We start from the raw sequence: 27,233 nt of genomic DNA, 5'->3' as shown, positions 1-27,233 counted from the left end.
CTGTTGCAGTCATTACACTTGGGTTATCCTGCTGGCAGGCTACCCGCAGTCGGCCTGAATTCCAAAGTCCTTGTCCGGTGTCAGTTGCTGTCGCCTCTTCCCTGACGTCAGTACGCCAGGGGTACATAAGATGCAGCCGACGCCATTTTCTTCAGTTTTTCTTGCCCCAGATGTCAGGTGCCCCCAAAAGTGTAGGCTAAAAACATTGCTTATTAAAAGCATGCATTAAAATAAACATTACCTTCATCTACAAGCAAATACACCACATAGGTTGTACAGAATAGAGAAGTACAGATAAGTCCCAGCAAATAAAAGGGGGATGGTGTGTGGGTAACCTGGACTGCAACAGTGAATACACTCGAACATTTACATTTATGATAGGTACACAACTGTACTATGTTCATCGTGTTTCACTGTTGCAGTCATTACACTTGGGTTGAATCCCAAAGCTGAGGTTGGGCGGCTGGGTCTAAATAGAATTAGGAGTGGCTATGAGGCCCTGCAGAACTGCAGTGGCAAAGCCTGCTCTGGATTTAGAGTAAAGAGGTAAGTGGTAGTGCTTAGAAAAAGTGTGCACTGAAGTCCAAGTTGCAGCCTCCAAAATATCCTTGGTTGGTACTCCTCTGAGGAAGGCTGGTGAGGTGGCTGCTGTCCTGGTCGAATGTAGTCTAATGCCCTTAGGCACTGATTTGCCATGTTGTGAATAGCAGAAACGAATGCAGTGTCCTATCCATTTTGAAATAATCTGCTTTGAGATAGCCTTTCCTTGTGATCCTGAAGCATATGCCACTAAAAGTTGCTCAGTCCGTCTGAAAGCTTTAGTTTTGTCCAAGTAGAAGCGTAGCTGTCTGTGTATGTCCAAGGTATGCAGAAGTCTCTCCCCTTTATTCTGTGGGTTTGGATAAAAGGTAGGCAAATGAATGGTTTGGTTAAGAGCCACACTGGACACTACCTTAGGCATAAATGTTGGGTTTGTCCTTAGAGAAACCCTGTCCGGATGGAAGATAATAAAAGGTTCAACAGCCATTAATGCCTGTAACTCTGAGACTCTTCTTGCTGAAGTTATTGCTAGGAGCAGAGCTGTTTTCCATGATAAGAATTTTATCTCAGCTGTATTGACTGGCTCAAAAGGAGGCAGTGTGAGTTTTTCCAAGACAAAATTGAGGTCCCATGCAGGTATTGGTGCTCTCCTTGGTGGTCTTATGTTTTTTGCCCCTCTGAGGTACTGTCTAAGCAATGGATGTGAAAAAATAGGTGGGTCCGTATTGTAATGAGCTGAAATGGCAGAGGCATGGATCTTAATTGATGAGAAGGGTAGGCCTTTGTCCAGCATCTCAGTTAGGTATTGTAAAATCTGAGGAATATTTGGTACAAGCGTGTCAATTCCTTGTGCCTGATTCCAAGCACAGAATCTCTTCCATTTTTCTGCATAAGATTTTCTGGTGCTGGGCCTCCTGGCCTCCAAAATAACATCCATAACCGCTTTAGAGAGAGGTGTATTCTGAATGGGTACACTGTCCGCCATGCAGCCATATTTAGGGTTCTGAGTTGGCTGTGCAGGATCTGATTGTTTTGTTGGGTCAGTAAATGAGGAATTTGAGGCAATGTTCAGGCTGGGCCTTGAGACAAGCTCCTTAGGATTGGGTACCAGTGCTGGCGTGGCCAATCCGGGGCAATCAGTACAATTTGTGGCTTCTCTTGTCTGACCTTTAGGAGTATCTTGGGGAGGAGAGGCAGTCGAGGAAAGGGATATACTGTAAGGTTGTTCCAGCTGAATGACAAAGCATCCACTTTCCATGCTTGTTTGTGATAAGTCCTTGTGCAGAATCTCTGTAGTTGGCAGTTGTGAGGGGAGGCAAATAGATCTATGTCTGGGCATCCCCATTTCCTTGCTATCATGTTGAATATTTGTGGATCTAGTTTCCACTGTGAGAATTCATGAGGTTTCTGCTTAGTTCGTCTACCAGAGCATTTGTTTTTCCTGGCAGGAATTGTGCTTGCAGGTGTACTTGGTAAGTTAATGCTGTGTTCCACAAAATCATGGCTTGTCTGCAGAGGGGGTAAGAATGTGTGCCTCCCTGCTTGTTTATGTACCACATGACTGTAGTATTGTCCATCTTTATCAGCAGCTGTCCTGGATGAAGTAGGTCCTTGAAGGTTGTCAGGGCATTTTGTACAGCTAGCATCTCTTTTTGATTGATGTGAAGATGCCTTTGGCTTTCGGGCCATGTGCCCTGAATACATTTTCCTGCCATGTGGGCCTCCCAGGCATAATCTGATGCATCTGTTGTTAGTGTTTGCCTGGCTGTGGGTAAAGTGAATGGCTGTCCCTTGTTGTGGTGACAGGCCTGTGCCCACCATCAAAACTCCTGTTGCAGGCAGGGAATGAGTGAAATTAATGATTCCAGGCTGTGGCAATGTTGAGTCCAAACACTTTTTAGATACCATTGTAGCTTCCTCATATACAGTCTTGTATATGGAATTAGCAGAATGCAGGAGGCCATGTAGCCCAGAGCCTGCAGAATTTTTCTTGCATATAACTGGGTCTTTGTTGCCATGCTTTCGAAGTAAGAAGTCAGTTGCCTTTGTTTGTCTGGTGTGAGATAAGCCATCTGGGCAGTTGTATTTAAGCTTGCACCCAGGAATATTATCTCTTGAGAGGGTACTAGTTTTGATTTATTTTCGTTTACTGTGTACCCTAGGCAAATTAGTAATCTTTTTACAAATGGCAGATGCTTTAGTAGAATGTCTTTGGTCTCTGCTTGAATAAGGCAGTCATCCAAGTAGGGATATATTTGAATTCCTCTTTGTCTGCAAAATGCAATTACTGGTGCCAGGTATTTTGTGAAGACCCTGGGCACAGTAGATAAGCCAAAGGGCAGTGCAGAGAATTGGTAGTGCATTGAGTCAGTTATGAATCTGAGGTGTTTTCTGTAAGACTGTCTGATTGGGACATGCAGGTATGCCTCTTTGAGGTCCAAAGTTACAAGCCACGCCTTCTTGCCCAGCATGGGCAGAAGCTGCTGCCGAGTCAACATTTTGAATTTTGGAACGTCCAGAAAAGTATTTAGAATAGACAGGTCCAGAAATGGTCTCCAGGCTTTGTCCTTTCTTGGTACTAAGAAAAGTCTTGAGTAAAATCCTTGTCCCTGCTCTTGTTGTGGTACTGGCTGAATAGCCCTCATGTCCATGAGAGATGAAACTTGTTTTTGTGCCTCTGTCCATTGATTGTGTGGCAGGTCTGGCATACCTTTTGCCTTTGGAAGGGTGTGAAAGTGGAACCTGTAACCCTGAGAGACTATATTTAAGACCCATTTGTCCTGGGTGATCATGTGCCAATTTTGTGAAAAAAGTGCTAGCTTTCCCCCTAAGGATGCTGCCAAAAGATAAGTGCTTGGCATTGGCAAAGGGAAGCCATTGGGACTGTTTCCCATATGGTTGCGACTGGTCTTCTCCGCTTTTGGAGGTAGAAGCACCCCATTGTTTGGGCCTGTATGAGCCCTGGGGCTGTTGTCTGCCTTAGGGCATCTGTATCTGCCTCTTTGTGGCCTGTCTGACACTGGAAAGGACCAATTCTTAGAAAGCCAGTTCCTGCTAAATCTGGGTGGCTGTACCTGTAAGAAATCCTTTACTGTCTGCATAGATTTAGCTTTATCCTCCATTTTCTTCAACACCTCTTCTGCCTTAACACCAAACAAAGTATCATGCTGTAATGGAGCATCCAATAATTTTGCTTTAACATAATCAGGCAGATTCTGTTCCTTTAACCAAGCATGCCTTTTAATGACAGAACCTGTAACAGCTGCCCTGCAAGAGGCCTCCAGTGAATCATAACCACATTGCAAAGTATGCTTTCCCACTTGTTCAGCTGCATACAATAAATCCTGCATTTCCCTGTTCTCAGAACATTCAGAACTTGTCAACATTTTCTGTTTTAGCAGTGACATTAAGTATTGCTGATATTTAAGCATATGAAACTGACAATTTAAAGCCCTTACAGCCAAGGTAGCAGAAGTGTAAACTTTTTTCCCCCATCTGTCCAGTGCCCTTGAATCCCTATCTGAGGGGACAGGGTTTTTTGCAGTAGGGGCCTTGATCCCTTTGGGACCCTGAGATATAGTTTCTGGGTCAGCAGCAGGGTTTTTATATAGAAATTTATGAGAATCTGGAACCCTGTAGTATCTGTCTGGCTTAACAGGTGCAGGAGGTAAAGAGTCGGGAGACAGTCCGGACTCTGAAAATACATCATCTACAATGTCTAGAACAGGTGGAATAGCAAGAGGTCTGTGCTGAGGTAGTACAAGAAAGTCTCTGAGCATTTTCTTAGATTCTGAGTAATCTTGGCTCTCCCAGTGGAAATGCTCCCTCATGGTGTGCAGGGTTTCCCCAAAGGAATAATCCTCAGGAGGAGAAGCTGAAGGAACAGATTCTTCAGCATCAGAATCCTCATAGGGAGGAAGAGAGTATTCCTGTTCTGAAGAGGAGTCAGAGGAAATGGAAACCTGATCAGAGGAATCATATTCAGTGTCTTGCCCACGTCTCTTATCAGGAGGGGGATGGGAACCCCTTATCAAAGTAATTAGGTCTTCGGCCATTTTGAGCATCTGTTTCTTAGGCATGAAAGTCTGTCATGGAGAATGCTGTACTTGTTTCCTCGTCTTTAAAGCTGTTTTAGTCTTTGTCTTGGATGCTGAAGTTGGCTTGATATAAAGCTGTGTAGCTCTGAAAACACCCTCAGAAGCCGACGCCTACTCAGCGGCTCCGGACCCATCTGAGGGATTAGTTTCCGAAGGCCCAATACCTTGAGTATCCAGAGGCCTAGTTGTTTCCACGTGGGAGTCGGAGGCGGCCTGTGGCTCTGAGGTAGCGGGTGTCAGGGGCTGCGAAAGCGCCTCACTGAGAACCGGTGAACCGGCGACTGGCCTAGAAGAGGCTTCGTCGTCAGTTTTGGACCTCGGATGCCTGTCCTTTTCTTTTTCCTTGCACTTTTTATGAACTCCGGTCATCGGCTGTTCCGATGGCATTATATAGTTAAACCTTCAGCCAAAGTAGTGAAATGCAAAATCGCACCGACGCTTAATAGTGCGTTGGTTAAAGCTAGCACAAAACCGACAACTAGCAACGTCATGGTCAGGGCCTAGGCAAGAAATACAGTAAGAATGAAAATCCTTATGAGGTATTTGCTTCGTACAAGAAATACTATTGTTAACTTTTTCTGACATCGGTCTGGAGCAAGAAAAAATTTCCCCAACGGGGTACTTAGCTTTATTGAAGACTTCGGATCTGAAATTCAATTTCGAAAATCTCAGGAGTCGGCCGACCGTCACTTGCAAACTGCTTTTGCTTTGGGCACCGCGTGGTAAGAAAGACTGAAGAAAATGGCGTCGGCTGCATCTTATATACCCCTGGCGCACTGACGTCAGGGAAGAGGCGACAGCAACCGACGCCGGACCAGGACTTTGGAATTCGGGCCGACTGCGGGTAGCCTGCCAGCAGGAGAACCCAAGTGTAATGACTGCAACAGTGAAACACGATGAATATCTGGGCTATCACTAGAAACATTAACATTTGGTCCCAAATCCATCTAAAAAAAAAATTAACAGCCCCCTGAAAAAATGGTTTAGGCAGATGATGATCATTCTTGAGGAAAAAACAATTACACAATATGGACATATGAGCTGCAGCCGATATGTCAGTCAACTGGCCACTGGAATATAAATATGAATATTAGTAAAAATTTGTGGGAAAGACCAAGAAGGTTATACTTTTGGGACCAATTAAAGAACACCAAGGGAGAATGGCTATACAGGACTTGCGTCAGAAATTTAATACTACCGGATGTGAATTCATGACATATAGATGACTTTTGCATATACTAGGGAAATAATCTGAGATTAAAAAACTGAAACCTTGAAACTATTTATAAAGATAAGAAGCACAAATACAAATATTAAAAACTTAGTGAGTAATCTATACACGGCATCGTTGAAGCAAAAATGGGGGATGACAGCCTCCAAGAAGAGTAGCCAGATTGCTGCAACAGGAAGACAGATAACTGATAGGGAATGGAGAACAATTTGTTAGGCACCCAGATATGCCACAAAATATAGAAAATTCAGAAAAGTGTTCCCACAAATACTTTTATACCCTAGGAAGACTGGGAAACAATCGGGGGATAATGGAGGTGTGAGAAGAGAAAGCATGTTACAAGAGATTGTGCCTATATTTTCTGGTCATGCCCATAACTGAATACATTTAAACTAGACCTACAAAGATTGTTACAACAGATTACTTCAGAAGAATTTACCTTACAAAAACTTAATTTTCTACTGAGTTGGGTGGAAGGAAGATGGGGATGATCTCATGTTAGGGCTGTAGCAACACTTGGGTTACTGCTGGCCAAGAAAGCAATCACTAGGAAATCAGAAATCTACAGGAGCACCACCTAAAAGGGAAGTACTAAATTTCATATAAGAAACTAAAGAAACAGAGTTGCAGAGAGTGAAGAAGAACCCTAATAAGTGCCTTATTAACATGTGGGATTACTGGGAGACGGTTAAGAATAAGTAAGGTCTGGGGACCTTCATCTGACAGATGAGATGTCTCCAGCTTATTTAAATTTATAAAAAAATCCAAGCTTGTCTGCACGAGGGCAGAGCCAAGGATCATAGACAAGGGTGACAAAAATATGCTGGCACAGAATGTGGTATTATCCCAGACTTTGGGTTAGTCTGGTGACCAGTACAATGACTCATGTTTTATTCTTCTAAAATCTGACAGCCAAACACCTGGAGTACAAACGTTTTCACTTTTTTTAGAAACTTGATTGCTCATTTACATTTATGATTGAAATAAAACGTATTTGAATATTAAATCCAACCATGTGGCCAAACAACAATCTCTTACCATCCATTGTACATGTTACAAATGTATCCACACTTCCTCATAATCAGGTTCCTTCTCACATTCTTTTCCAGGTCTATAATGTCCAAACACTGATTCTCTTTTCCTAATCAAATGGCAGAAATTCCTTGCTCATATAATTCACAAACTACAGCAATCTTTGCAGCCTCCACATTGCCAAATGACGAGGTAAACAAATGCATCTCTGATGGGAAAAGTACCTTCAAATTGATGGAAATGATGACTTGCAACCTAGCTTACACAATCAATACTTTTTTGTCAGCAAAAGCTGCGCCTGCTGCTGCAAGGTAGTCTCTGAGAAATCACGAGCCACACACCTAGATCTTTCATCTACCATTCCCATCACACAGGGCTACCAAAGCTATGACAATTGGAAATCTACAGGAGCACCAACACTTTCCCCTGCTGCCTATACACTTCCAAGACATGTTTCACATCTCCTTCCTTAAGCTTTATTACCTTTCACCAGTTACTTTCTTTACTGGGTTTAGGCTCAACATTAAGAAGTTCTCTTCACATTGTATCTGCTTCTCGTTTGGAAACTATTCTTCATTTTCCCCGACATCCAAAGCCACTGTTCCACTAATGGTAAGTTACCATACTTATACTGTCAAAACTGCACTGAAAGAAAAATTAGTTTTAGATGATGATACACTTTTAATCATTATAATCAATGGAACAGCCTAAAGGAACAACAATCTCATGAACTACCACAAGATCTTTATGTCTCATTCTGAATTTATCTTAACCATATCTCAAAGAACCAAGAAAAATGGTTACAATTCTCAACTGTTCCTTGCATCTGGTGTTTTTATTAAATTTGGAAAAGACAATTATGCATTCTTATCTAACAGCTGCTATCATGTGATAGAATTTTACAATACTGGAGCAGCTGCTAAGCTAAAAGGGAAAACTACTGGTAATGGTAGTGATCCACCTAAAAATGATATTTTGCTAGGCTTAAAACTTGAACATGCCAACAAACAACATTTAACCCCAAGTCACCCACCATTCCCAACAACTCCCACACTATGACACTAAGAAGTAGAGATAACAGGGCTTGAAAATTCTTCACCCTTCTTAGGTTGCTCATCAAAAAAGTGTTTAATGAGGCTGGAAAGATACAAAACAGGTATGTGGTGGGAAGGGCACTTGAGCATATGCCTGTGGAGGTAAGGAGATGTTGTCAGAATGCCCTCTGTTACTACATCACACAGCAAATCAGAGTTAGCTCCTAGTCTTCTTTCTGTGCAGTACCAAACATTATAGCCCCTCTCTCTCCCCTCTTCACCTCCAAACACTATTCCAAACAAATGTGCTCCAGCTACGGAAATGGTAGCTCTAAATCCAACAGTTTACCACTTCACAATGGATAATTTGAAAATTAGTGGAGCATCAATTCATAGGTGTGCTGTCACAAAACAAAATCCATCAAGTCTAAAACCAAATGCAGTAAAATGGTCCCTGCAGATCTGCTCCTCTCCCTGATTACTGAGTATTCAAAGACTGATGGCTGCCACATATTTCCACTGGACAGCTGAGAAGCATCAGGGAGGAGACATATCCAGGGTATGCTTGAAATGCACTGATACCAAACAGGATGGAGTATCCAGATGTATAGCTGGTCTGATGTAAGCTGAGTTTTACGTTTGGTAAATCCAACATAAATAACAAAAAAGTAAATACAAAAAACTTCACAGTATTTGTCTTGTGAAGAAGTCTGCAATTTCTTTTAGATAGCTTTCCATATCCACTTCAAACAGACCTATCAAATGTCTCTTATTTCGGAGGAAGTTACTATTTTCAGGCTTGATTTATCACTGTACATGATGTACCTATTTTTGGAGGTACGTCCCTATTTTTTTAAGGCTTGATTTACCGCTTCGGACAATTTTCTGACCCCTCCACCATACATGATTTTTGAAGCATTCTAATACACAGAAAAACATACTATATGAACAACAACATACTAGTGAAACCAATAATTTACAGAGAGAGGGCACACACCTTACATCTCCCTTTTTCAGATGCAAAAATACATGAACTTGTGATAGAATTTTGCAATACAGTTCATTAAATCTACAGATTTTACAACTTTGTGATACAGATTTTACAATGTCTCATTAATAATGTATTTACATTTTTGCATCATTTTTCTACTCTGCTTTTAAACATTTTTCTGAGTAGTATCCCACATTCCTACTGGAAGTGGGAACAGTTCTGTGCGATTTGATATTCCAATTTTATGTTAATTAGACACTCAAGTGCTTTACTGGATGTACCTACTTTTCAAGAGCCTTTATATCCAATTTCAATAATCTGCAAGTTGAGAAGTAGGTTTACAAACATGACTTTGACATGTCTGCTTCATTACCAACTGTAGCTTCAGGTTACAGCCTTTCCCATGGCTTTTGTATTCTTACTTTAACTCCACCCTGAAAATCTGGTAGCCTTCTACAGTAGTAGTATACTGCTGCACAGTAGTATTTCTGTCTTTACTGCCTTCTTCCCAGCACTTTAGCTCTACTCTTTCTCAGGATTCAGCGGTATATTTGAAGTAGGTAATATGCTTTTCAGCCTTCTGCCTATTAACAGGTGACCTGGTGTGCTGAGAAACAGTCCCTCAAATGGAGTATTTTTTATATTCCAAAACTGTAGCTATTCCTACAGCTCCTTCTCAAGACAATTTTCACAGTTTTGATAGTTCTCTCTACTTGGTCACCTCTACTTGGTCCCTGTTCACTACAATCAAATGGGCTTCTTCCGATAAGATTAAACTCCCTCATTCATGCACAAATCTTCCGATTCCCTGACTTATACACTGTATGACAAATATGACAACACCATGTATCCCCTATTTCAAGAATACAGACTTCAATGCATTAATCATACCTATATCTGCTTTGTTAGCAGAGTATTTCAGAGAATTTGGAATAATAAACCACAGAAACAAGATGTAGGGCTTCTTTTAAATGAAAAAAGTGACCATTTCATTCCATGGATAAAAAGATCTTGTCTCTTCCTTTAGACTGCTGCTATAATATGCACTGCAGATGGTACCACTCTGTACTATTTTTTCTAAGTTGACATTCTGGGGCAGCACACGCATCTTTTGCATTTGCTGTGCACTTTACTATTCACAGATGTGTTGTGTACAGCATTTCACACTTCTGTCTTGTCAGTTGATTAGGAAGTTTCTGGTCAGTTGATTGAGAACTTTTTTTCCCTCTCCACAGGGCCTTGGCCGATTTCTCCTCTACCTGCACCCAAACAGCCCATTCATTCCTGTGGGGCAGGAACTGGGCATCCTCAGGCTAGGCAAGCATCCTTTGGCCCATCTGTTCCTCAGCAGTCAAAGTCAAGGAAAGAGAAAGGGCCAATTTGCTAGTCCTGTTCAACTGTGCTCCCCCTTTCTCCTTCTTTGCAGCTACCCAATCTCCATTGCATGGTGCCTTTCCATGCCAAATGCTCTGGCTACGTGCATCTGCTCTATAGCAGCACATGCTGTACAGGCTCATGCATAACGATTGCAACATGCAGTACTACTATTAGCTGTCATGCAAATGGTAAGCAACAGCCATTTCTCTCTCAAACAGTGGATGAGCTGCTTGCTCCCATTCTCCCCTAATGACTCCATCATGTGCTTGAGTCACTAATCAAAACTCAGGTTGCCTGTGCCATAGTCAGGGTTTTATCCCTTTATGCCATCACATCTGACTAATGGGTAATTACTGTTCCTTTTTTTGTCTGAATTCTCCTTTATGCATCTCTAATGTTCTTGACCCACAAGCAAATGATTTGTTCCCCTCTAGGACTACAAGTACTATATCATTTAAGAGTACATAACTAATTTATCACCACTGTAACTGTAACACGTTTATTTAGTATTTCAACAGCCTTTTCTGTTTACAGTTCCATTCTCAGGCTACATCTTTTTCCAACAGAATTTTAGAGGGACAGTTATATTACTAAATATTAACCTTCCAAGACACTGCATCATCTTTTCTAGAACCTCTGTAATGCCTCCTTACCTTCTGATATAGGGTTTTACTCAAATACTCAGACTTGTTGACTTCAAAGATGGCTGCACATTAAGTAACAGCTTAACTCCACCTCTGCCAGTGTGAAAACAGAAACTCAACAGAGAAGGACAACAGGCATTCATGTTTACGGGTAAATTTCAGTAACTGGCTAGAATACCTTGAAAGAAATCAGCTACAAAAAGTGAGGAAGAAACAATGACTGGGGAAAGTTCTGCAGCTGTTCAGCAAAAAGTAATGCAACCTCCAGACATGACTTCCAGTAACCTACAGGAGGATACAAGACAACTGCACACAGACCTGGTTAAAATAAATGAAACTCTGATGGAGTATATAAACACAAATAATAAAATGCTGGACAAAATGGAAGAAGCTTTAAACAGATATTTAAAGGATGTGATAAAGGTGCAAAAATCAGAGGTTGAAATGAAGAAAAGGATGGCTGAATACGAGATTGTTCAGAGCACATACGGAAAACCTGAGATTTTCAGCTATACCACAGAAGCTGGAAGGAACAGACATCATTAATTTTATAAAATCACAAATAAACAACTGGACTGGTATTCCACAGCAGGAGTTGTTAGTTGAAAGGGCACATCATGTGTATGCTCCAAACCTGTCTATGAGAAAGCAACCTAGACCTTTAACAGTAACGATGCAATCCTACCAACAAAAGGAGTTGACTCTAACAAAACTGTGGCAAAATGACAACATTCTATAAGTGGGAGACAGCAGAGTGTTTGTGGAGAATGTTTACTCGTACCCCACTCAGAAAAGGAGTGAAGTCATTCCACTATTCAGGGAATGTCACGACACAGGTGTGAGAGTCAAACTGCTGTACCCAGCTGTCTTCAAGGTATTCTTCCCTGGAGGGCCAAAACATCTTTTGATGAAGTACATGCTAAGGAGGAAATACAAAAGTTCGCCCAACAAAATATCAGCTGTGAAACAGAAGGAGATTCTGCTTCTTGTTCTTCTGGTAATAATGACCACAGGGACACTGTACCTGTGACACATTTTCCACTGTTTGAATGGAAAATGTTGGAGAGAAGGAAGGGAGCACGAGAGTTGACTAGAAGAAATCGAGGGCATGTTAGAAATGAAGCAGAGACCGGTTATGGGAGCAGGAGATGAACAGTAATAAAACCAGTAATAATGTGGGATAACAATGCAATAATTATACTTGTGAAATATAACCAGAGAAAATCTGGAAAAACTGGTCTTTTTCAGAATTTGTTGGACTTGTGGGGGACTGTAACATATATGTCTTACTTTATGTTACTAATGTTCGGAAAATGCTTTGGGGAGAGGAAGAGAGGGGAGAAGGTTAATTAAGTAAAGAAAACCTTTTTTCTTAATACTATTTTCTGGTGCATGTTTTTCTTTGCATGTTATAAAGTAAAATTTTCTCAGTTATTTTTTAAGTGCAATAGGGATTGTAAATAGGTGATGCTGTTTTTTTTTTTCTTTTTCTTTCTTTCTTTCTTTCTCCCTCGTCTTTCTTGTTCAGTTTTAAGAAATGTAGGCACTCCAATGTAACAAAAAAACAGCCTGGTTAAAAGAGCATGACCAAAGAAAAATTAATGTGCTTTTTCTCATTCTTGCATGGGGGAATGACTGGATTAAGGACTTTAGACTTGTTTAGTAACAAGTTTTAGGAGAAAGCAAGTAAATAAAAAAGAATATTAAATATTATGAGGCTTTTTTTGTAGTGAATGAATGTATGCTTAGTAGCAATTCTGTATTTGGAACTCATGTCTCCATGAAAATAATATGATAAAGAGAAACTGACTGTCTGCTTCTTATGTCTCCATAGAGACAAACTAATAAAGAGAAATTAGTTACTGTCTGATGGACAGTGACTGGCTGGGAAAAAAGAAAAGAAAAGAGAAACTGGCTAGGAGATCATGTTCTCTAAAAGGATTCAGGGTTTTTCTTAGTTTAGCACATAGTAGAAGCACAGGCTGCACCTAGCACGTATAACCCTTTTTTAGGTTAAGTCAAGTGTATGAGTGTGGCTGTCAGCATGGAACATTTGTCCCTATAAGGTGGGTAAAACTTCAGTTTTTGAAGATGTACATACATCTGTGTGTTCATAGGTTTTAAGAGGTTTTTTTTGAGGGCTTTCAAAAAATGTTTTGTAAGATGTGACACAAACTCAAATGGATATGACAAGAAAGAACTATATAAAAGTTCAACCTGCCAAACACTGTACGCACTTAACACAAAAGCTGGAACTAGAATTTAACAAAAAAGATGTTATGCATAAAAGCTGGAAATATCTTTTTAGTGCAATGATGTTTTCTGTAATGTCTTTAAATGTCAATGGTCTCACAGAAATACAAAAAAGAAAAATAGTGCTAAAAATGTACAGTGCAAATAGCTATGTTACAGGAGACACACTTGGAAAGAACTGAACATGTGAATTTGATAAAGAAAGGTTTTCAGGATGGTTATTCAGTGGAATATTTGGGACAAAGGAAAAGAGGAGTACTTACATTAATTGCAAAAGAAGCTTCAACAGTGATAGAAGAGGATAAAAAGATGATGGCAGATTTGTAGTGTTAAGGGGCTACTGGCATTGGAGGAGGATTACACTGGCATGTATTTACATTCCACTGAAAACTGCTATAATGGAGCTTAAGAAAATTCTGGGAGAAATAATCAGTTTTCAGCAGGGAATATTACTTACAGTGGGGACTGGAATTTGATTTGCAGCAGTGAAGGTGTGTCTGTGGGGCCCAGAAGGGAAAGTATAACATAGGAGGGTAAATTTTTGAAGGAATTTATGAAAATATTTGGCATGGAAGATGTGAATTCAGTAATATGAGTTAGGAGTGGATTTACATATTATTCCCCAAGATATAAAAAAAACGGGCTAGGTTAGACAGAATTTACATTTCCCAGTAACATGTGCATTCAACTGAAGGTCTTGATATGCACCCAATAACAATTTCAGATCACGTGCCAGTAATAGTTAAAATAAAAACGAGACAATGGCGCTTTCCCACCAATCTGTTGAAAAGACAAATTTAAGGACTGGTTAGTGGAGATTATTCAGGAGATATTCAAAAGGATAGAAATTATTTCTGAAAATATAACTATGGACTGGGATAAAATAAAGGTGGAGTTTAAAAATAGGATGGAAATAAAAGAAAAGCAGCTATGGTTAGGAAGTAACAAGAATTATTTAGAGGGACTGACAAATGTTAAAGTATTGCAGAACAGGGGGAATCTGACAGAACAAGAAAAGGATCAACTGCAGAATGTTAAGCAAAAAATAAGGGATTATCTCAATAATATGCACAAGTTTAGAAAGATTTCTGTTAAGCAACTGTTTTTTTGATGACACTAGAGCACAAAAACATTTAGCACAACGACTCGGGCAACAGAAAGTGGAAAGGGCTGTCGCCAAGCTAGGAGAACCTATAACAAGGAAGGTAACAACAGATCCTGTAGAGGTATTAGAAATATTTCAGAAAGTCTATGAATGTCTGTATAAAGCAGAGAAATATGGAAATCAAGAAAAAAATACAAATGGAAGTGTTTATGGAAGATTAAATATTTCAAGATTAGAGGCAGATGAGGCTCTAGTACTAATGGTTAGGATAGGGGGAGATGAGATACAATTTGTGATGTATAACCAGTCTACAGGTAAGTCCCCAGGAACAGATGGTATTCCTGTGGAAATTTGGAAGCTAGGAGGGGAAAAAACTGATAAAGATCTGGAAGGTTTTATTTAACAGCATTTTAAGACAAGGAGAAATACCAACATTCTGGACAAAAAGCAGTGGTAGCTGTAATACCTAAAGACGGTAAAGATACATTAGCTCCAGCTTCATACAGGCCCATTTCAATATTAAACCATGATTATAAAGTGTTCATGTCTATAATGACTAAACAAATGGGAAAAGTAATGCCAAAATTGATAGATATGGATCAATATGGTTTTGTGGAGGGGAGGCAAACATCTGACAACATTAACAGAACACTGATGATCAAGAGGGAAGTAGAACACAAGAAAATGTCATTATTGTTGTTGGTGGGTCTTGATGCAGAGAAAGCAATTGACAGAGTAAGCTGTGACTTTATGAGCAGGGCAATGGAACCATTTGCATTTCCCGAAAAAATTATAAGGTTGATTAGGAGGATACAGGAGGTATTGGAGGCAAAAAGTGGGTGGAGACCTCTCTGATAATTTCTGCTTTAGCAGAAGAACCAAACAGGGGGTTGCTACTTGCATTATACTTAGAACCACTGGCAAAGAAAATAAGAGACACCCCCACAAAATGTAGCTGGCAAGTACGACTGGTGCAAGGCAACCGCACAACTTCAAAAAGTAAAACAAAAAATAAAGCCAGCACCAAGGGACTTCATACTGAAAAAATATATATTCCATCTTCCAATTCCATATACACAGACTGGTTTCAGCAAAAAGCCTTCTTCAGTGGTCAGGGATAATTGTCTAGGCTTAAAATGGCTCACAAGGGTAGTTAGCTTAGTACTAATCTATGAACCTATGAACCTACATAAGTTTATACAGGAGAAACCCAGAAAGAGACATTACAATTTTGTGGAACATTTTGAGACCGTTTCAAACCTTTTCGGGATACAAAGTTAATGAAGCTAAAACAAAGGCAATAGTGGTAAATTATGTACCCACATATGAATTGTTTCAGCAATATCCATATTTGTGGGGACATGATAAAATGAAGTTTTTAGGAGTATGAATTAAAAATGATTCTGGTGTGGCAGCTAAGGATATGTGGGAAGAGACCAAAAGATAATAAAAAAACTGACAAAATAGAAGCTTTGTTATATGGATATGGATAGTAAGATACAAGCAGTTAAAATGTTTTAGTACCATTAGTCTTACACACGGATCAGGGACATTTTTATCAACCAGAGGAGAAGTTGCAGATAGGAATTAATAAAAAGCTGAAAGACTTTATCTGGGAGGGGAAGATGGCAAGAGTCAAGTGGTATAAGATGATTCTTCCAGTAAAACGGCAGATTGGGTTTACCTGATTTGAAGGGGTATTTCAGAGCTACACAGTTAAGATTCCTATACATAGCACAAACAGAAAAACTATAATTCAAAGTGGAAAGGGATGATGATGAAACAGAGTCAAAGTTCAAGAAAGAAAGATAAACTGGGATTTTGGATGCAGGCCTTTAAGGAGAATAACAATAACCATACAGAATATCATATCTAGAAGGTAACAGAAAGTATTCTAAGAATTAAGCCAACACAGGAATTGAAAAAGGAGATTTTGCCAATAGGGATGACTTCAATTAGGAAAATAGGCAAAAGGGGGCTGGAACTTATTGGAGAAAACTGGCAAAGGAACCAAGGTATTGGGAGCAAATAATTAGAGAGGGAAAGCTGACAGAATGGGAAGAGGCCATGAATTTACTTGGACTGCAGGCTAGGGATTGATATCAGAGTATAGGCAAAGAGAAAGAAATGGGGGGGGGTCCTAAATTCAAGGCCAGCAATGGTAGAGGTTTTAATACACTCTAGAAGAGAAATTGCCATTAAAAATGAATAATTAGTAGAGCATATAAAACTATAAGAATCAATCAGAGGAGGTTAGAAAGGATTGGGAAGAGAAACTGGATAAGAAATTCACAAAGAAACAATGGGGGGTGTATGTATATCTCCCAAACATGCAACAAAGTCTACAAGATTTAGGACCTTAGCTTGGAAGCATTTACATAAATATTTTTATACCCAAAGTAGACTAAAAGAATTTTCAGGTAGATAGCAAATGTTGGAGGTGTGATGTGGAAGAAAGAGGTAATTGGGAACATATTTTCTGGGAGTGTAATGAGTTGGCAGACTTCAAAGATTACCTACACAGTGCTCTGTTAGAGATATTGGGTGAGCAAATTGGTATAACTACGGAATTTTTTTTTTTTAGTTAGGATACAGAATCAGCATTGTCTAGACATAGTAAGACCTTGCTGAGTCTTATGGTGTCTGACAAAAAAGCAATTACTAGAAAATGGAAATCAAAGTCTGAACCAACTTTACTAGAAGTAGTGAATATAGTAAGACCGAAAAAACAGCTGGAATTGTGATCATTAGAAAAATGTAAGAGCAAATTACACAAAAAGGGAAATGTGAGAACAATACAAGCAGAGGAGGAATGAGGTTTAAAAGAAGGTAGGATTTGTATGAGCTATATAATGTTTAACTGATAATGACTGGATAGATACAGGACATATGTTTGCAAATAAAATTATGCCAATATGGTTTTTCATTTATGTAAATGTATATGATTGCTTATGTCATATATGAAAAATGTAATAAAGATGTTTCTTGTTAAAAAAAAAAAAAAAAAAGAAAGCAGACCAAAGAAGTAAATTACATCATACTATTAACCATTAAAGGTAGCAGGACCTTGGGCCGCTGACACTAGTAAGCACAAACCATCTCCAAAATACAAGTAACACTGGGTAAACCTTCACGGTCCATGAAAAAGTGCGCCATACTGCGAGAGAAATAGTGAAAGGGACATAGCAGTGAAGTAAGCAAATGTTGCACATTAATCAACGGTGAGGCAATCTGAAAATGGCACCCAAAAGGAGGTAACCTATTGCAAGGAAGCACAAAATGGAAGGCAGTGAAAACTAAGTCTTGAGTATGACATAACTTCAGGGCAGTCAAGTTAGAATCAAGGCTTCAAGAAGGCACCAACAAAAGATCTAAGGAATGAGTGGCCACCACCACAACATGAGCAATTTCTATCATCACTTTTGTGACAGGATAGGCCCAGAACATTTAACCAAACCAGAAAGGAAAGGATGTCCATACTGTTATCACAAATGGGGACAGACAAGAAAGGAAGAAGCAGAGGAAGTGCTGCTCTTGAAGAGGGCAAGTGAAATGCAAACCCAACTATAACTGAGAAATTCCATGCGAGAATAAAAGCGACCCCACCAGGAAGATGAAATAGGGTTGAAGGAGATGCTTCTACAGGGCTTAGTAGTGACAATGTATTAGGTCTGTCCTGAAGACCTTTCTGAAAGGGTAGGATACAGTAACAGAACTTGGGCTGATACTGTAGAAAAAGTGTGTAACCATGCTAGAAATCAACAAACCAGTGCTAAATTTCATTATTCCTTCTTTCAAAAATGGCCTCAGGCAACCTTATCATGACATAAAAGCTTCATGGCCTACAAAGAAAATTCACAGAGTGCATATCAGCATAAATTAAAATTTGGTAGCATCTGCAAAAACGGAGATCTGCACAGGAGATTGTGGATTGTAGTGCAGAAAGACATCTCTCACATAAAATCCAATACAGGTTAGAGCAGTTTTCAGTAAGACTGTCTTCTCTTCTGAATAGGGTTGCCACCTTTTCAAATGCCCAAAGTGGGACATTTTTGGTACAAATGTCAGATTTTGCAGGGTGAAACATACCCATGGCCAGTACAAAGGACAGAACTTCACTTTTTTGCCTAAATAAAAGCTTATACTTGTAGTATTTTAGTGGCTTATTCTGTTTATTATAACATTTAGGTGTTTCAGATACAGAAAAACTGTTTTATGCAACTATTACATAAAATATAGGAAATCATTTTGTCCTAAAATCTCAGGACATTTGCCATTTTTACAATTTTTTTGCAGGACACAACTGCCCAATGAGGGACTGTCCCTCGCAAAGTGGGATGGGTTGTAACCCCACTTCTGAAAAGGCCACAAAGCATTAACCCTACATTAAAATAGCTGCTGCAGAGGGCCATCAAATAGGTGTGGTGCAATTCCACCATATCCAAAACACTCAGTATAATAAACAAATATTTTATGTAGAGCCACAGCCTCTCCCCTCCAATACACCTCTCATGCAGGGACTTTGCCCCCTTTACCTCAGTATGTTTCATCTCCAAGATCACAACAACATGAGAGAAAGCTATGCCCCCTCTCCAACACACACACACACACACACACACACACACACACACACACACACACACACACACACACACACACACACACACACACACAGGTATCCTTTGAAGAAATTAATTTTGGTGAAAAATAAAATAGGAGCTGCACACACAGCTTCTGAAGAAATGTGAAACTTTTCTCTCTGAAGTAAGACACGGTTTCTCCAAATTCCATGTCCCAGCTCACTGAAGAGTGTTTTTTTTTTCTCAGAACATTTAGTATAAAGAAAAACAAAGACAGCCAGGGACAGCCTATGAAACAAAACAATAAATGCACACATACCTTTCAAGGAAGACAGATAGTGTAGGAATCATGTCAGAGAACACTGTAAAGACCACCAATGACAATGGCAAGATGGTAAAATGTGATTAACTACAACCACCACCCCACCCAATAAATACCCCAGAGGGAGGTGTCAGGAAAGGCAACCAGTTACATTGATCCAAAATCAAACAAGACTTAAAGAAGTCACCATTCAGGTATCTAATAGTTAAGACAGTTTTAGTAAATAAAACATATAAATTATTCAGTCTAATTAGGTAGCAATACTTTTAAACACCTGCATCACTAGTTAGAATGATGCTCTGTTCAAATGTGGAAGGTGTAAAAAGTCTTTTTCACTTTGCTACTGGTGTGAAACTGCTAGCTTCATTCCTACAACTCTGTCACTGTAAAAGCTCCACCATATTCTTCCCGATTAAAACACTACTTTGCATAAACAAAATGTTTATTTCTAGACTACACTACAGTATTTATATTGTGGTAACAACATGTACAGATAGCAGTATAATAATTACTCTGAGTTGGAAAATACTTACAAGTCAAGTTGAGACCAAAATAAAGAGGGCTTGGAAGTGAGAGGAGAAATTTCTGGTGAGGTACTGAGTCAAGTCTATAGTTCTAGATATCCATTACTTAGAACAAAATCAGCTTTCAGTTAGGCTGGCCTACTGAAGAAGAGGGATAAAGACCTGAATACACCCCTGGTGCCTGCCCTGAGTTTGATTAGTGACTCAAACTTGATGAGGCTGGCATGAGCAGATGTGCCCATCTTGTGTGTGTTGGGGGGTGGCAAAGCAGGACACACAGTGGCACAATCCCACAAAGAAGAGGCAATGAGAAAAATGCATATTCATGTGGATGGTTGTCAGCTACCCAAGCTATCACTCATATCAAATGTACAGGCGTTTGCTGTGGCAAAGGGAATGGATTGTGGGCCTCCACAGTGATGCAGGTAGCTTGCCCCCCCCCCCCCAGGTAGAATCCGAGATAGTCCAAATGCTCTCATAGCCAGGATTTTGACTGTTTGATACCACCCTCAGAAATGGCTCTTACTCTCATATGTCTGGTGGGTAACTCCCAAAGTAGGTGGGAAGAAATTACAGCTGCCAGACAAAGGGGAAAAAGGACCCAGAAAAAATGGCACTCAGTCATCTGGTAGAACTAGAAGGGAAGGGTGATGCATGCATTCCTACATTCTGCAATATTTATGGTTAGAGCTATTTTTAATTTACTATGTCCGACTAGCATACCCTCCCAAGCTACAATATTAATGCAGACATGTACGCATGCTTCCACACTACATGGTCCACTGCAGACATAGCACTGTCCAAACATACTTGCTTGCCTTTGCGATAATGAACTTTATGGGGGGGGGGGGGCTTTAGAGTAGAAGAAACTCCCAACTATTTCAACGAAGGAAAAAAAAGAATATACACCAAACCATTTTATATACAGTTTCCATTGTAAGCAACAGTGATGTTATGAGCAAAACAAACTGATTTTTCAGAGAAAGAATAAACTTTAAAACTAATTTCTGTGGGTCATTTGTGTAATTTACTTTTAATGAGGTCACCCATCTTCTTCTTCTTTCGGCTTTACCCGGTTAGGGGTCGCCACAGCAGATCACCTGTCCGCTCATGATTGGCAATAGAGTTTTACGGTGTTGGGTTGCCAGCCCAGCTCCCAACCTTCCACAGAAGGCACACACATGCACACACTCACACCTAGGGCTAATTTTAGAGTGTACAATCCACCTACAGCATGTCTTTGGGATGTGGGAGGAAACCGGAGCACCCGGAGGAAACCCACACGACCACAGGGAGGACATGCAGACTCCGCACAGAAGGCACCCCAGCCGAGGATCGAACCGGAGAACCTCTTGCTGTGAGGCGACAGCGCTAACCGCTGTACAACCGTGACTGCCCTTTGATGAGGTCACCATCTAAGAACCTAAAAAAAAAATCAAATTAAATAGACGGGAAGCTATATGTGTTAAAAAACAGGCATATCAAAAAATACGTACGAAATAAGGTTAAAAATAAATCAGTCGTTTTTACTTGCTAACTGATTTACTAATTAGGAGGTTTTACACCATGTATTTGCATGCATACTGCAGCTGTCTGACATGGCACTTAATGGATGCAATGCAAAACTTAGGTTATTCCTAAACATTCCCTGTCAACGCTCATTTCAGAATAAATACCATTAATGACTGATGAAGACCTAAGGCAAAATGAGCTGTTCCAGAATAAAAATGCCAATGTGCCAGCAACTGACACTCACTTCAAGAATGTACCAGAAACAAACTGCACAAAGCTCCTGGTATACATGTGGTCCTACATTCTAGAATTCCTTAAGTGCGCCGCCCTGCAAGTTATCATTTTGCTGTGCCTCTGTCAAGCGTCACTGCTTGACAGAGGCACAGCAAAATGATAGGCATAGTTTTTATTCAAACTAAAGGGGTGGCGAAAGCCACATAACTATGGGCTAGGCTTATAAATGCCCTTGGGCAGATAGCCTAGTATGAACCTATGAACCTATGAACCTATGAACCTATATCACCGCTTAATGTGTCATTGCTGTCTGAGTTGTAACATCAAAACATCCAAAAGAAACAGCTGCTGAGAAACAACCACATTAGAAGGATACAAATATGCAGTCCAGAATTATTCTTCTGTTTCTTCACATCTGATGCTATAGACAAAGACAGCTCCAGGGTGAACAGAAATATACAGACTTGAAACAACTCCATTATGCAGGCCCTAAAACAAAGAAAACAAAATGGTGAGAGAGCCAGGAATATACAGAGAGTAGTATGTCTTGTTAATATGCCCCCTGCTAAAAATCAATACCAGCCATCAAAGGATGGAACTACTAAAAGGTCATTTTTAACTTACTGTTTTAAGTTCCAGATAATCTAATTCAGTCTGACTGGATAGTCATTTGTACTATGCAAACAAGAAGCGACTGTTGCCCTCTAACAACACAGCCATTATTGTGTGACAGACTACTACAAATGAAGTCCACTACTATCATAACAGAGATCAATGGATGTTACATGTGCTGATATTCAAACAACTCCTAAAGATCTGTGGAGTGCAGTCTTCTGAAATGCACATCAGCTCAGAGCACAAAGCTCCTGGTATACATGCGGTCCTACATTCTAGAATTCCTTAAGTGCGCCGCCCTGCAAGTTATTCCTGCAGAGAATTAAATGGATTCTTGTTTTCACAGACTTTTCTTTATTTCTTTCTCCAATATATCCCAAAGGGTCATGACACTATTTTAATTTCACACACTCCTTCTAGTTAATTAATGCATCTATTTCAGCCTTAGCGTTTGAAAAATGCTGCTGCTGTTCATGTTGACTCCTCTGCTTCTGTAGAGAATGTATGCATAAATGGATGTATGTATGTGTAAATAAATAGTGGAAATAAACAGATAACTTACAATATTGTATCTTGTGGCTGTGGTTACAAAGTACTGTCTATGATGGCTGCTTCCTTGACTTATTCCTCAGTTTAAGCTGGTTACTCAGCTGACATTAACAGCAGAATTTCAGAATCACGCTTCTATTTTCCTTTTTATTTTACTCTGATGTGTGCAGACAAGGTCACGTTTCTGCATCTCTCACAAAAACTGCTATAAAAGCATGCTTCTGTAAATCCAGTGTGTCAAACCCAAACATAAAAAACAAATATCCTTGCAGCATTTAGGAGATTGTTAGTAAAGACAGTGGGAATTTAAAGCTGGTGATGTACCCTGGCTGCAACTCAAATAAAATGACTGCTTAGCTAGTAGGAATTCCTTTTCAGAAGCTACAGAATAATGCAGCTTTCACTAGCTTAATTTCAATAGGATGTCTTAGGGTAGACTGGTGTGTGTGTGTGTGTGTGTGTGTGTGTGTGTGTGTGGGTCTAATGGATTTCTGCAGTATTTAATTACATGTTATTGACTAGTGAGGCCAGTGAAAAGAGCCAAACAAAACCCCTACCTGTCATGTTCTGGTTCAGAAGTATCAATCACAACAACAGATTATAGACAAAGTGCCAAAATACAACAAGATTATCAGTCACAATAAAGCACTTCAGAGTCCAGATGCAGCAAGCATGGCCATCCTATGATTAATATGATACTTGACTGAAACATAAACATTTTACAATAGAAGATTATTTCTTTTAGTTATGCTAGGTACTAATGCTGGATTAAGCAGTACAAAGCTAGCAAAGACATACATGAGGAAATATAAATTAAGAGAACATGTATTTGAAAAGCAGAAGACTTTAGTATTGACTTAACAAGAAAGCAAGGCTACACTGAGGATACAATAAACACTTGCTATGAAGTAGCTGGGCACTGATAAAAGGATATAACAAAATTTATCAGGTACAGAATGTATGTATTTTATTTGCCCTAAAAGCACGCATGAAAGGTGGAGTAACACCATTTATCTAAGCTAGAAGCACGAGACGTTTTTATAATCATCCTACCTGTGTCATCAAGCATGTTTCACCAATTTATCCACATCATCAAACATTTATCGACGCTGACACCATCAATTTAAACAAGCACAGTCCTATTTACTGTGATTAAAAAAATATATATGAAACCTCACACATGCACAGATAAAATATACACAAACTGTCCCACAAAACCCATAGAAAACTACAGCTGTGTAGGCAAATTACCAAAGTTGTAGGTGCTATCGTGTGGTCACTGTTATTGTCATCACTGCAAGGATCAGTGGTCTGGTTTAGTCCAATCTGTGGCCAGCTATTAGAGTGGAGTACCCTTCCACCACAGCTGGACTGACGTCACCTTACCTCAGACAACTTCACATGCCTAGTATCTGGCTGGCATCTGTTCGCTCCAGATTTAGTTCATTTTTGCCACATTATGTTCATTACAGCAGAGCATGTCACAGTCCAGTGTGCATCCAGGCAAACGACTTAAGAACATAAAGCAGATGCACTTATTAGGGACCAATTTCTTCCCTTTTCATTCTTAGAGATGGTTTTCTGGATTTCTTTTCCTATCAGATATATGGTAAGTAAATCCCACAGCAGGGCTAGCCACCTGGCGGTGTGAGCCTTGGCTCTAGATGATTGTCACTGCTGAAGTGACAACCTGGCCCCATGTGCAAAATTGGGAAAAAGGGTTGGGATGGAGGGATATGTTAAGTGAATTAACATGCACAGAAGTATAAGGCGTGTCTGCCCAGAAAAGGCAACCCAAATATGCCTGCAAATGTCAGATTCTGCAAAAAGATTACCGTTAATTGTTTAGGTCTGCAGCACAATGTGGATAATTAAAGCATTTACTATGGTTTTTGTTCTAAGAGTTTAAAAAGGAAAACAGGAATCCTACCAAGTATATCAGACCAAAAGGAGACTTGCACCTTGTTAGACTAGCCTGACATTTCTGTAGATCTGCAGCAGCAAGGTGGCACAAAGCACCCTCCCAAAAAGAAGGAACATAAGGAGAAGCATATCATAAAACAGAAGGAGATCAGATACCACTAGGTTCTAGGCAGCAGCTTCAAGCATCATCTACACCTGATGTCTGTTATCACTGCTGCCTTTGGCACTGCCCCACTGACAGTAACAGTTATCTAGATTTAGAACAATGAAATGTTATATAATTAAAAGAAAAAAAAAAAGAGATAAAACAACAAATCACAAACTGTAACTGGTCCATCAAAAAACAGCATTACCAAAGACTTCTGGTAAGGAAGGTAATGCATTAGAAAGCTTTTGGTTCACCATCCTCCCCATTAAATTAGTAAAATAATCAAGTTAAAAAAGACAGGGTGGTATTCATAGTCATTGTGCTCATGTGTCATGGGAATATGCACTGGTTGCAGCTAAGCTCAGGTTCAGCTCAATTCAGAGAGGCTGCTGTGTTCAGGTGCAGGCAGTGTACACAGGTTAAGGAAAAACTTATACAAATGAGACTTGAATGAGGAATGCCTTTATATAGGTTTGTCCCACAAGTTTTAAGCCCTTTCCTACTTGCTTGCGATTTATAGTTGCTTTTTTATATGCATATGTGCCATGCACAAATACCTTATGCAAGGTGAAGGTGCACCTTTTTAGCTACTTTGCAACAAAGAAGCTTGCATTAGCTGCCAGCCTCGCTATCATTCTGAGCTGATTGTCTTAGCCACATCAAAATTTAGCTGTACGCAGCAGCCAAGAAGATCCAGGTATAGTCAGAGAGTAACTCAATACAACTTTGCTGACCAAGAAATTATTGATAAATTCAGAGTGGGCAGGTATATTGTAAAGGCTTCAATGAGTTTGCTTTACTCAAAGATGAGTACTTGGGGGAAGCGTGTTCTTCCTATACCTGCAGACACCAGGGTATGTACACAGCCTCACTATACTTGCCAGGGGGGCCTTACAAAGACAAACTGGGGACATGTTCAGTATTCCTCAGCCTTCAGCCTCATGGATAATTCAGCAGTTCCTCAAAATAGTCCTGGCACGTGTGGATCAATATTAACCTGCTAGTGTTACCTTAGAGAGTAAGCCAGATCCTGGACTGCCACCTATGGTATGGCACATTTTTCAGAGGTGTTTGGCGTGGCAGATTGGGCCCATGTTGCCATTAGGGCCCCATCTGGACTACTGGGGAAATGGTATTGGAAAAAGAAAAGCCATCACTCCATGAATTGTTAGGCAGTGTGTGATGCATGGGGGTGCATCACCAATGTGTCAGCCAAGCATTCTGGAAGTCCCATGATTCTCATATATGACACGCAAGCTCACTCTACCGCCTCTTCCTGCAAGGTAGGATACCCCATGGTCACCTTAACTTTCCAGTCATATTACTTTCTGTAGATATAACTGGATAAATGTATTGCTTAGTGCCAACTCCCCTTTTTTTTGTTGTCTTCCCTCCTTTTTTTCTTCTTCAGGTGATACATGCTACCCACTTGAACCTTGGGCTGATGACATGATTCCATAACCTTGGGTGAGATGGTAAGGAATGTTTTAACACTGCATTGTCCCAAAAACAGACTGCCAGTGAGCAAGTATTTGGCCTGCTGAAAACCCATTTTCATTGCCTGGATGAGTATGGGGGAGGCCTTAAGTATGGCCCTATTATCACATGCAGGATGTTTACTGCATGTTGCATTCTGCACATTATTTTGAGTCAGGCTGGTACCATCCAAACACTGTTAACTTTCTTGCATACTCAACATAGATGGGATACCTGGTAAAGAAATATATAATTGGTTATAATTACAAGGCTATCCTTGCTAATATATACCAGCATGGAGTATTGTACCACCTATGCACTAACCTTCACATGTGTCACACTGCGGCTGAAACACAGAGTACTACTGTCTACACCATCTCTGATGATTCCTGTGACACTGTTATCTACATCACAGTCATCACCACATTAAGGAGAAAAAGAACTCTTCATCTGTTGATAATGGTCAAGTTGTGGAAGCCCCCCCCCCCCAGCCATGCGGCTGCAGACAACTGCATTTTGCCTAGCTTTTTGTTCCTGCACATCCCACTAGGTCAAATACACTTTTACTACACTGTGCCAAATGTGCATTTCCTTTCTCCAACCGCACTGATGCAAGCCACTATTTAATTCCACGCCTTTGCTCTCTCTGCCTGCCTTGGTTCCCCTTTCCCAAACAGATTTTCCATATGCCCTGAGAGCATCCATTAGGATGTGGTTTTCTTCACGTGTGAATTTGTTTCTTCTGTATCTTGATCTTTGATGCTGTAGCATGCTGTAACCTGAAAGCATTAATGTATGACCACAGTTGAAACCGATTCACACAGGCCACTCACAATGACACAATTTAGTACTAGAGACTACAAAAAAGTTAGAGCGCCATTTTAATTTTTTTGCAGTGACTATTTTCAACCAGTATTTATATATGTAGTTTTACCGCAACAACGCTAATTCATTTAATGCTGCTTTTCTCCTTCTCTGTAACCTTTTATAAATGCCAGAAAATATCAAAATACATGTACTCAGCTCCTACTAATAGCACCCTACAC

General features: G+C 40.0%; 1 protein-coding gene across 3 annotated transcripts in view; it reads right to left on the bottom strand.

Moving 5' to 3' along the window:
* The window catches only part of CCDC134 (coiled-coil domain containing 134), a 1,075,626-nt gene that overhangs the window by 710,658 nt on the left and 337,735 nt on the right, over positions 1-27,233 (bottom strand). For all 3 annotated transcript variants that reach the window (XM_044068206.1, XM_044068214.1, XM_044068222.1), the window contains one exon: positions 21,853-21,965. In XM_044068206.1, the coding sequence (XP_043924141.1) occupies positions 21,853-21,965 (113 nt within the window). The remainder of the gene's footprint in view (positions 1-21,852; positions 21,966-27,233) is intronic.

This window comes from Protopterus annectens, chromosome 1.part0, assembly GCF_019279795.1.
Source record: "Protopterus annectens isolate FY-2018-M chromosome 1.part0, PAN1.0, whole genome shotgun sequence".
NCBI classification, from domain to species: Eukaryota; Metazoa; Chordata; order Ceratodontiformes; family Protopteridae; genus Protopterus; species Protopterus annectens.
This window is presented reverse-complemented; position numbering and strand designations above follow the sequence as displayed.